Source organism: Haliotis asinina, chromosome 1 (assembly GCF_037392515.1).
Source record: "Haliotis asinina isolate JCU_RB_2024 chromosome 1, JCU_Hal_asi_v2, whole genome shotgun sequence".
Taxonomy (NCBI): domain Eukaryota; kingdom Metazoa; phylum Mollusca; class Gastropoda; order Lepetellida; family Haliotidae; genus Haliotis; species Haliotis asinina.
This window is the reverse complement of record NC_090280.1, coordinates 20,983,519-20,996,056: the sequence shown is the minus strand read 5'-3', so window position 1 is coordinate 20,996,056 and position 12,538 is coordinate 20,983,519. Positions and strand designations below refer to the sequence as shown.

Here is a 12,538-nt window from a genome sequence, read left to right as displayed (position 1 = left end):
CCTTTAAGGTGAAAATGATGTAATGTCATATTATGATATGTGTGTTTGACCTGTCATTGAGTCTTAAACTTTCTGGAAAATTCCATTGGTTGCTGATTTATTCTTCACAGTAGACAGGAACAACTCAATATAACCTCAGCCGAATCTTAACAAACACAAGTTATTCAATTACATCTCTTTCTTTAAAAAGTATATTGCCATAGAACGTTACTTTAACTTGTACACATGAATGACAACACTTGTAATACATTTCGCCTCGAGCGGACACTCAGATAAAGGTTTCCTCTGTCACTTCCTAAAATTAATACGTATGTGGCCTGAAGGCCCGTGAGAACATGTCAGCAGTTTAGATAACGTTTATAGTGTTTCCAGCTGAGGCTCCATGTTTGACATTGATATTTATGTGTGAAGATACAAATTAGTGTTTCTTTCTTTGAACATCAAGAGTCATGCATTCGTATCGCGTTTTACAAGACAGACACACCATAATCACAAAGAACAATGTGTATAATATTTATAAAATATAAGTCATAAATATTTAATGTGTATTAACATTTTTATGCAGTGTGCATCTCTGGAGATCGGAGCATCTCAACCTGAGGACAACGAGAAGTGAGTGATGCTATTTTCAGGATAGAGTGAGTTGTTCTCCTTAGATATAGCTTGAGTGAGTGAGACAGACTGGGAGCACAGACATGTCATCCCGTCACATAAGTACTTCCCTGTTGTCTTTTATTGTCGCCGATTTTAAAAGTGATGTTGCAAGGTCGCGGTAAATGTCTAGAGTCTTATCTATCGAGGTGGTCGTGGTTATGGTTGGGTCAGGCAGCAGTGGAGTGAGATGGTTTGGGGGTCAGTCTATAAATTACTCCGATAATGGTCCTGGGGCCGTTACAACAGACGGGTCCCGCGTTCAGTCGCCACAATGTGAGAAGAATATATGTGAACAATGAATTGATTGTTTCAGATAACAGACATGCACTTGTAGTGACTGATTGTGTGTCTGATTGGCTGCTTTTGCCTGTCTTACCACAACGTTATGGACAGGCTTCCCAAACAATTGTGCTTGTGGGCAGTAGCCCAGTGGTAAAAGATTCGCTCGTCAAGCTGAAGATCTGGGTAAAATCAGCCGCCGTATAAATGAAATATTGCTGAGTAGTTAAACAAAAACCAAACCCAAAACAAAATATCAAGAAATGTCAGTCAACAAGGACTTGAAAAAGACCGTAAAGAGCCGGGTTAGAACTAATCTTTAGTAACCCATGCTTATGGTTTGAGGAGGCTAACGGGATCGGGTGGTCATGCTCGCTGACATGGTCTTCGTATCCCAGTTGAGTAGATCGATGCCCATGTTGATCGATGCTCACTAGATTGTCTGGTCCAGAAGACCAGAGTGTGGCGTTAAACAACAAACAAAACAAACAGTTATCGAGAAATGGCAGTCAACAAGGTCTTATTAGTAGAAAGAGTTTTAGAAATGTTAGATCTGATTTGTAAGATATGGTCGTGTATTATGATTAAAAAAATAGCAGATGTTGTTCGAATGAATTTTTGTACTTCACGTTTGACACATTTGAGTATAATTATTGAGGTTATCGAAAAAGAAAACCATTCCGTAAATGCATCTGTCACATTCATTGCGATTGGGTTTTGTACATTAACATCAATTAGTGACTTCCAACGATCACTGCCACCGTTGATACATAACCCCCGGTCTCAGAGAAGCTAAGTTTGACGTCGTTGTTGTGTTGGTGCAGAAGGTTGCTGGGGACGTTGTACTCAAACACCTCCCACACAGTGTCTTCACCAGGGCCGCTATGAGTCTGCAGAGTGTAAAAGGACGTCAAGGTGTGAGAGTTCACAGCCACTGCCTTGACTTTCTGATGGGGAGACTTTATGCTGAAACTGACACCAACTCTCAGACGAACAAAGTCAAGGTTGCCAATACTCGGAATATTTACTTTAACTTCGACGACGGTGTTGTGAATGGGGACAACCATGTCGGTGGAGTAGTATGTTTTCTGGGTCACAGTGGGAGCATGGGCGAAGCTGTGGCTTTTGTGGAACAGGAAGTAACAACTCGCCTCAGCAGGAACGGTCACCATGGAATTAGTGACGTGAATTGGCTGGTTTGTAGCTAACGTTGCCTTCTTCTGTGCATTCAGATATTCACAAGTGGACTTTCCACTTGTCGGGTGAAACCAACCCTTGTCGAAAGAAAGCTTCACATGACTTGGCCTTTGGTCATAATTATGTAGGAGAATGGTGAGACTGCCGTTGCGTTGATCAACTAAAACGTGAGGTACAATCTTTCTCTCAGCATTATGGAATTGACTGTCTACTCGCAAATACGTCATTGTGTCATAGAAATTCTTCCAGAACTTGAAAGCTTGGGCAATGTCCCTCTCCTTCTGGGTCTTGTCCAGAATGCTATAATTAATACTTGCTTGCCCTTTGAGATCAGTGTATGAAAGCAAGAAAGCTACCACTTTTCTCATAACATCCCGACGTTGTAGGAAGGTGAATATTTGGGCATTGTGTTGATAAATATATGCCCAGTCAAGGAAGGTGGATGGTTTCTGTACATCAAGGCCTGATACTGGACCGAGGCCAAATTCACTCACAATGATGTCCAACAATTTATTTTTCTTCTTATGCGAGTAGCTCTCAACTAGATCCAACAGTCCGAAAAGCTTAGCTTCAGAACTCCCATGGAAATGGTGTGAGTCTCCATTTACATCCAAACTTGCATAGGAATGAAACGAGAAAAAATCTAAATGGTCGAGACCCATGTCCAAAAAGTCGGCATACCGTTTCCAATTCCTAAAGTCATAACGGTCAAACAGAATGGAAGCTCCGGTTAACGTTGGACCACCAACCCTCATATAGGGGTATTTTGCCTTAATTTTCTGTGAAACCGCCTGGTGAAATATGATAAAGGTTGTCCAGTTCGTGTTCTTCCATTGACTGTCGGGTTCATTGGTGACTTCAAAGAACTTAGGTGATTGTCCTTTGGTTCCTTTGTTGACTGCATCGACCAGAAGGAAGACGAACTCAGCTGCAGCATCGATGTTGTTGGGGAAGAATCCGTGGTGTGCAGAGGTGTCCATCCAGTGAGGCCAGGTGATACCTGCATACAAACCAGGTGGGTTAGAACAACAAAAAATGACACAATGCAAGTGTTTGTTGCCCTCCTCTCTCTGACAGTTGTTTATATGAATTGAGAGAGAGGTATAGAGACCAGTGTGATTGTGTGTCTGTCTGTCTGTCTGTCTGTCTGTCTGTGTGTTATCACTGCAACCAACCCATGTGCGTAGGGTCAGTCTCTGTGTAATTTCCTCATTTTAATCGTGAGCATCAGATAACAAAATATTCTATGTGTCTTTTTTGGAATTTATGTAAATCCTCTATAGCCATTCCTCTCAACTATACAATCTACCTGTTGGATAATGTATTAACAACACGATCAAAAACTGAATTACCCTTCATCTCCATGACAACTTCAGGATTGTTATAACCATTCATATTGTCCAAGTATTTGGTGCAGATTTCCTTCTGATGGGTCTGAAAGTACTTTGGGTCAGGGTAGCCCTTCTTGGTCGGGTGTTCAGATGCCTGCGATTAAATGGAATATAGTATTACTTATTCATATTTACCTCTCCACATGTAAAAACATTGTGACTGGTAACAATGTTTCTGTTGAATGTTCAGTGTTAAATAGGTAGAGGGGAAGTCATCAGTGTCAATGATGAAAGTGGCATACTATTTGTTCAAAGTTCAATGTGCAATGATGACGTCGCTGTTCAGAAATCATGAACAACATTAATGACGAGGAACCGAGGGCGACAAAATGCTGCTTTGGCCAATCATGGAACACATCCTATGGTCATTTGACGTTCGCAGATGGATGCAATTTATGTTTTAGTTTAACAGTGTAACGGGACCATCTATCTCATTAATGATATAAAATGTCAGTGGCCGGAACTGACTTTTATTGAGTATCCCGATTTGTTTGATAAGAGGGGAAAATTAAATTTTGAGAAATATACGAATGGAAATGATGAGACATCTGTCTCAAACAATCCCCACGAAACTGGAGCTTTCGCTTAGAGCCCACAAAAACAACATGTTGATGAGCTAAATTAGCATAAACAAGAATTATAATACGGCTACCACGTGCTGATATAATACAACATTCTCCCACCTTCTCAAATAGTCCCCCTGCCATATCTCTGTTCAGCCATCGGGATGCCGTCGTTCCAACCTCCTTAACATGAGGAATACTTGCCGGTGTGTCCAGTCCATTCTTACCATTCCATCGTCCGTGGTTGAAATGAGTGACGGCTCCAATCTTGAGAATTTCAGGATAAATGGACACTGTGTAATCGCATCTTGCGCGTGACAGAAAACACGCGAAAAGTGTCAACCATTTCATTTCAATTTCTTTCACGAGGAAACCGTGCTAATCAACTGACATGGCCTCTCATATACATCCGTAGGAAAGAATGTTGTTATCTTATCAGCCGCACAATCCCCATTACAAATATAGACACTATCACACTAATAACACGTCAGAGAAAGACTTAAAGGTAATTCATGAAGTAATTTGAAAAGTCACTGTACCTGATGTGATTTAGATTGAAATGTAAGTGTAAAGTATAAATAGATTGAAAGAGGTGCTCTACATTTCGAACCCAAAAGAAACATTTGATGTATTTATGATTTCAGATTTGGCCTCCATTCAATCAGAAATTCTACATGAAATCATCTCGAGCTCAATTTGTGTGGAAATGAATCTTTGTGTCAAAAGACTAAAACGAAAATTGGACATGTTCCAATATTTGTTACCTTTTATTGTGTTAGTACGACATGATACTTATATTGTGTCTTAATGTTTTGAGAGTAGTTGTTGATGAGAACAAACCATACATATTGGGTTACCCTCCGTGTCCGTACAGCCGTCCGTGCGAAACAGGGAATGTATTGTATCCACTTCTCCAGAAAAAAACGCTCTGTGTAATTCAATGAACTTACATATGACCTTGCTTGGGACTCTAATGGTTGGCATCTCATATTTCGTTTTTGTATTATATTGGGTTTTTTTAAGTTTGGAGACATTTGCACTTAGGTGCATTTTATGGAATTTCTCTGTGATGATGGTGTAATAGGGCGTGAAGTCTGTCCACTTATCGACAAAAACTGCTCAACAGAATTGATTGAGCTTATAGGTGTGTTTCAGTGGGTCTCTAAAGATGTGCATCTCGTTCCTTGTTCATCCATTTTCTTAATTGTGTCACTTCTATACATGTTTGAACGTAGCTGAATTTGGAACTATTCATCCGGTTCGTCCCATACAAACGGGGGTGTACTTTATCCACTTCTCCTAAAAAAAAACACTGCACGAAAGTCACTCAGCATACATATCTAAAGGTGTGCACCTCATATTTTTTTGTACTGTATGGATTTTTGCATGTTTAGAACCATTTGAACTTAGATAAATTTTGTGGAATTCTCTCTGATGATAGTGAAATAGAGGTTAAGTCTATCCACTTCCCCAGGAAAACTGCCCAACAGAACTGATTAAGCTTACACTTGTGTTTCTTTGGGACTCGGAAGGTCACTGTAAAACAGTGCATCTCATAGTTGCATAGATATTTATTGAAATTGTCTAGGAGAAATTAATCACCTGAGCACACTCAGTGTAGGGAACGCTTCCTACAGCAGCAGGAGTGTCCGTGTCCCTGGACACAATTTTTTCGTGTTTTCTTTGAACATTTGTACCATTTCCCCCCATGCACTGATCACAAAAATGATTGCGAAAATCCTGCTTGGAATCATGCCGAAACCGGAAGCACCGTAGATCTTCACGATTCCAGCAGTCCGTTTGATTTCATGTGAGACCGATGACTTGTCTCACTAGCAGACAATCCAATAATTCTAAGAAAAGCAAATTTTGTACAGTCACATGAAATCGGCAGACCTACTAAGATTGATTTTGCCTCATACTTTTGGACACTCGAATGAAAATGTTGTTGAACAAACGATCGTTATTTTGTTTTCACTTTTCGCTATGCCTTAGGAGGTTCTACTTGCTGGTAGAACAGCCGCGTAATCAACACGGGTGTGCAGTGTATTTAATCCAACATATACTGAAACAGGGTGTTTGGCTTCGAATAATGATGCATGTGGCACCAGCCTGACTGGGATTTAAACAGGATAGAATTCGTCAGCATCCTATGCTTCTGGTACAGGCTCGCTGACTTGGTTTACTCTTATCATCGAATCCCAATTGCGTAGATCGATGCTCAAGCTGTTGATCGTCTGTGACGTTGTTTTAGCGCCGACACAGGTAACGAACAGATTAAGACATAATATTGTGTACGAACCTTTTTGTATACAACTGGGTGTAACGTGTGGGAGAAATATAGCTTTCTCCATATAGCTGTATTCATGCGGATATGGAACGAAAATCGAGCACATGAAAAGGGTAGAAAAAAAAAGAAACATTATTCACAACAACAATTAGAACCAGCTTCAGAAAAGTTAGCCTGATTAACTTTTGGGATTTCCTAGTGGGTCAAATGCTGGTCTGTCATGCTAACGCCAGGTGTTGATAATATGCATTAACGTGATAGTGATGCTGCGAAGAAAATAGTCATCTAGCACTTACCCTTGACGTCATCTAGGGTAGGGTACGTCATCTAGACGTATATTCAGAAATGTACTGGACAAATTACGTTAGGATTGATATATTATCCGCGTGTCAATGAGTAAATATATCATTATTGAAATTTTCAAAATTTGCATATATCCCTATTTTTGTCCAGTAAAGTACATCGCAATGTGAGGTGATGGTCATCTATAGCTTGTCATTACTGTTAAACAAAGTGTTGCGTATGCGTGTGCGTGTTTGGTCTGTTGGTTCAGCAAAAAGCAATCTTTCTCGATACCTTAACCACTGGAAGATGGTCACTTAATTTAAAATGAAGATTCATTATTGATACTATTATTTTACAGATAGAAATGCAGCAGAGACGGGTTAGGGTGATCCTAGTACAGTCAGGTCGGTAAGGATCATCATTAGCTCAGGGCTGATATAAATAAATTCTTTGGCTTTATCAAAAAGGTTTAATGGCTAGAATTCGTCTCAGGCTCAAGCATCGAGCCATGCCATTAGGTCTTTTAGATATGCTGTTTGTGCCAAGGAAGGGCGTCCACTGACGAGGTGTAGGGCAGTCTCTGTAAATTCATTACACAATCGACATTTCATGTTAACATTTTGATTAAGAATCGCATTCTGGTGATTACATGTTGGGAGTGACTGATCTTGAGCAGCTAAAGAGAAAGCCCCCAGTTTCACAGTTGAGACCAGCCGACTTCATCCAGTTAAAGGAGTCGGTTGGGTTGCTGTTCTGTTCCAACACATTGCATGTACACATGGCTTCTCAAAAAGCTTCTCCAAAAAGTACCGACACGGAGCAGACTTAGTGAACAACTTCACCTGCTTTACTCCCATCGCTGTACCGTTCGGCAGTTCATCACCATCAACAAAATCAACTTCAAATTTCAGATAGTGTCCAACAACCTTGGCATGCTCAAAATAGCTGTGGAATTGTTTTCATCATGAGACTTAACGTACATCTCCTGGGGATCATCTGACAAATAAATATGTGCAAAAGTTCTCAATAAAATTCTATCATAAAGAGCCCCCACATTAATCAAACCACGACCTCCTGAATGGATTGGCATATATAAACGATTAACAGAGGAGCGAGGGTGGTGTGCTCTGTTATCAGACATGATCCTTCTGGTCAGGCAATCAAGACTCTCGATGTCTTGTTCCGTCCAATCCAATAGGAAAGGACTGGCACAGCAAAATAATTGGTGGCTTTCGAGCATTAAGCTCTGTACTCCAGAATTTCTTTAAACGACATTTATACTCGGCTTGTAGAAGTAGTAGTAAAACGCATACATTTCGTTCTTTGGAGTAGGATGGGCCGCATGTACTGACTTGAACTGAACTGAACTGTATTCACAGCCTTTTCTTATCATGGATTTTATGACAGACGTAATTTGAACATTCCTTGTAACTGTTAACATACAGCAGTTTGGTTTGTTTTCTGTCATATAGACCTAATGCAATAATAAATTTCAGTACAAGTATTAATGGTTTTGTAAGATCCTTTGGTAATATTCCCTATCATATTTCGTCTTACTGAGATAACGTAAAGTGCAACTTGTGTATTGTAACCGAATTATATTCAGTTATTGGGGTTTTGTACATAAATAGCCTCAGTGACTTCCAACAATTACTGCCACAGTTGACACATAACCCCCGGTCTCAGGGAAGCTAAGTTTGACGTCGTTGTTGTGTTGGTGCAGAAGGTTGCTGGGGACGTTGTACTCAAACACCTCCCACACAGTGTCTTCACCAGGGCCGCTATGAGTCTGCAGAGTGTAAAAGGACGTCAAGGTGTGAGAGTTCACAGCCACTGCCTTGACTTTCTGATGGGGAGACTTTATGCTGAAACTGACACCAACTCTCAGACGAACAAAGTCAAGGTTGTCAATACTCGGAATATTTACTTTAACTTCGACGACGGTGTTGTGAATGGGGACAACCATGTCGGTGGAGTAGTATGTTTTCTGGGTCACAGTGGGAGCATGGGCGAAGCTGTGGCTTGTGTGGAACTGGAAGTAACAACTCGCCTCAGCAGGAACGGTGACCATGGAATTAAATGGAATTGAATGGCTGGTTTGTAGCTAACGTTGCCTTCTTCTGTGCATTCAGATATTCACAAGTGGACTTTCCACTTGTCGGATGAAACCAACCCTTGTCAAAAGAAAGCTTCACATGACTTGGCCTTTGGTCATAGTTATGTAGGAGAATGGTGAGACTGCCGTTGCGTTGATCAACTAAAACGTGAGGTACAATCTTTCTCTCAGCATTATGGAATTGACTGTCTACTCGCAAATACGTCATTGTGTCATAGAAATTCTTCCAGAACTTGAAAGCTTGGGCAATGTCCCTCTCCTTCTGGGTCTTGTCAAGAATGCTGTAGTTAATACTTGCTTGCCCAAGTCGATCAGTGTATGTGAGCAAAAAGGCTACCACTTTTCTCATGGCATCCCGACGTTGTAGGAAGGTGAATATTTGGGCATTGTGTTGATAAATATATGCCCAGTCAAGGAAGGTGGATGGTTTCTGTACATCAAGGCCTGATACTGGACCGAGGCCAAATTCACTCACAATGATGTCCAACAATTTATTTTTCTTCTTATGCGAGTAGCTCTCAATTAGATCCAACAGTCCGAAAAGCTTAGCTTCAGAACTCCCATGGAAATGGTGTGAGTCTCCATTTACATCCAAACTTGCATAGGAATGAAACGAGAAAAAATCTAAATGGTCGAGACCCATGTCCAAAAAGTCGGCATACCGTTTCCAATTCCTAAAGTCATAACGGTCAAACAGAATGGAAGCTCCGGTTAACGTTGGACCACCAACCCTCATATAGGGGTATTTTGCCTTAATTTTCTGTGAAACCGCCTGGTGAAATATGATAAAGGTTGTCCAGTTCGTGTTCTTCCATTGACTGTCGGGTTCATTGATGACTTCAAAGAACTTAGGTGATTGTCCTTTGGTTCCTTTGTTGACTGCGTCGACCAGAAGGAAGACGAACTCAGCTGCAGCATCGATGTTGTTGGGGAAGAATCCGTGGTGTGCAGAGGTGTCCATCCAGTGAGGCCAGGTGATACCTGCATACAAACCAGGTGGGTTAGAACAACAAAAAATGACACAATGCAAGTGTTTGTTGCCCTCCTCTCTCTGACAGTTGTTTATATGAATTGAGAGAGAGGTATAGAGACCAGTGTGATTGTGTGTCTGTCTGTCTGTCTGTCTGTCTGTCTGTCTGTGTGTTATCACTGCAACCAACCCATGTGCGTAGGGTCAGTCTCTGTGTAATTTCCTCATTTTAATCGTGAGCATCAGATAACAAAATATTCTATGTGTCTTTTTTGGAATTTATGTAAATCCTCTATAGCCATTCCTCTCAACTATACAATCTACCTGTTGGATAATGTATTAACAACACGATCAAAAACTGAATTACCCTTCATCTCCATGACAGCTTCAGGATTGTTATAACCATTCATATTGTCCAAGTATTTGGTGCAGATTTCCTTCTGATGGGTCTGAAAGTACTTTGGGTCAGGGTAGCCCTTCTTGGTCGGGTGTTCAGATGCCTGCGATTAAATGGAATATAGTATTACTTATTCATATTTACCTCTCCACATGTAAAAACATTGTGACTGGTAACAATGTTTCTGTTGAATGTTCAGTGTTAAATAGGTAGAGGGGAAGTCATCAGTGTCAATGATGAAAGTGGCATACTATTTGTTCAAAGTTCAATGTGCAATGATGACGTCGCTGTTCAGAAATCATGAACAACATTAATGACGAGGAACCGAGGGCGACAAAATGCTGCTTTGGCCAATCATGGAACACATCCTATGGTCATTTGACGTTCGCAGATGGATGCAATTTATGTTTTAGTTTAACAGTGTAACGGGACCATCTATCTCATTAATGATATAAAATGTCAGTGGCCGGAACTGACTTTTATTGAGTATCCCGATTTGTTTGATAAGAGGGGAAAATTAAATTTTGAGAAATATACGAATGGAAATGATGAGACATCTGTCTCAAACAATCCCCACGAAACTGGAGCCACAACTGGAGAACCCACAAAAACAACATGTTGATGAGCTAAATTAGCATAAACAAGAATTATAATACGGCTACCACGTGCTGATATAATACAACATTCTCCCACCTTCTCAAATAGTCCCCCTGCCATATCTCTGTTCAGCCATCGGGATGCCGTCGTTCCAACCTCCTTAACATGAGGAATACTTGCCGGTGTGTCCAGTCCATTCTTACCATTCCATCGTCCGTGGTTGAAATGAGTGACGGCTCCAATCTTGAGAATTTCAGGATAAATGGACACTGTGTAATCGCATCTTGCGCGTGACAGAAAACACGCGAAAAGTGTCAACCATTTCATTTCAATTTCTTTCACGAGGAAACCGTGCTAATCAACTGACATGGCCTCTCATATACATCCGTAGGAAAGAATGTTGTTATCTTATCAGCCGCACAATCCCCATTACAAATATAGACACTATCACACTAATAACACGTCAGAGAAAGACTTAAAGGTAATTCATGAAGTAATTTGAAAAGTCACTGTACCTGATGTGATTTAGATTGAAATGTAAGTGTAAAGTATAAATAGATTGAAAGAGGTGCTCTACATTTCGAACCCAAAAGAAACATTTGATGTATTTATGATTTCAGATTTGGCCTCCATTCAATCAGAAATTCTACATGAAATCATCTCGAGCTCAATTTGTGTGGAAATGAATCTTTGTGTCAAAAGACTAAAACGAAAATTGGACATGTTCCAATATTTGTTACCTTTTATTGTGTTAGTACGACATGATACTTATATTGTGTCTTAATGTTTTGAGAGTAGTAACAAACCATACATATTGGGTTACCCTCCGTGTCCGTACAGCCGTCCGTGCGAAACAGGGAATGTATTGTATCCACTTCTCCAGAAAAAAACGCTCTGTGTAATTCAATGAACTTACATATGACCTTGCTTGGGACTCTAATGGTTGGCATCTCATATTTCGTTTTTGTATTATATTGGGCTTTTTTTTAAGTTTGGAGACATTTGCACTTAGGTGCATTTTATGGAATTTCTCTGTGATGATGGTGTAATAGGGCGTGAAGTCTGTCCACTTATCGACAAAAACTGCTCAACAGAATTGATTGAGCTTATAGGTGTGTTTCAGTGGGTCTCTAAAGATGTGCATCTCGTTCCTTGTTCATCCATTTTCTTAATTGTGTCACGTCTATACATGTTTGAACGTAGCTGAATTTGGAACTATTCATCCGGTTCGTCCCATACAAACGGGGGTGTACTTTATCCACTTCTCCTAAAAAAAAATACTGCACAAAAGTCACTCAGCATACATATCTAAAGGTGTGCACCTCATATTTTTTTGTACTGTATGGATTTTTGCATGTTTAGAACCATTTGAACTTAGATAAATTTTGTGGAATTCTCTCTGATGATAGTGAAATAGAGGTTAAGTCTATCCACTTCCCCAGGAAAACTGCCCAACAGAACTGATTAAGCTTACACTTGTGTTTCTTTGGGACTCGGAAGGTCACTGTAAAACAGTGCATCTCATAGTTGCATAGATATTTATTGAAATTGTCTAGGAGAAATTAATCACCTGAGCACACTCAGTGTAGGGAACGCTTCCTACAGCAGCAGGAGTGTCCGTGTCCCTGGACACAATTTTTTCGTGTTTTCTTTGAACATTTGTACCATTTCCCCCCATGCACTGATCACAAAAATGATTGCGAAAATCCTGCTTGGAATCATGCCGAAACCGGAAGCACCGTAGATCTTCACGATCCCAGCAGTCCGTTTGATTTCATGTGAGACCGATGACTTGTCTC

The 12,538-nt window shown here is 40.5% G+C and overlaps 1 protein-coding gene and 1 pseudogene across 1 annotated transcript; both read right to left on the bottom strand.

The window, feature by feature from the left end:
- Positions 1-1,620: 1,620 nt before the first annotated feature.
- LOC137274043 (beta-porphyranase A-like) lies at positions 1,621-4,510 on the bottom strand. Its single transcript, XM_067807012.1, has 3 exons — positions 4,205-4,510; positions 3,483-3,615; positions 1,621-3,130 (listed from the first exon to the last, which is right to left on the bottom strand). The coding sequence occupies exons 1-3, from the start codon at positions 4,433-4,435 to the stop codon at positions 1,668-1,670; spliced, it is 1,827 nt and encodes a 608-aa protein (XP_067663113.1). The 5' UTR covers positions 4,436-4,510; the 3' UTR covers positions 1,621-1,667.
- Positions 4,511-8,292: 3,782 nt separating this feature from the next.
- On the bottom strand, positions 8,293-11,075 carry LOC137274026 (uncharacterized; annotated as a pseudogene).
- Positions 11,076-12,538: the final 1,463 nt, after the last annotated feature.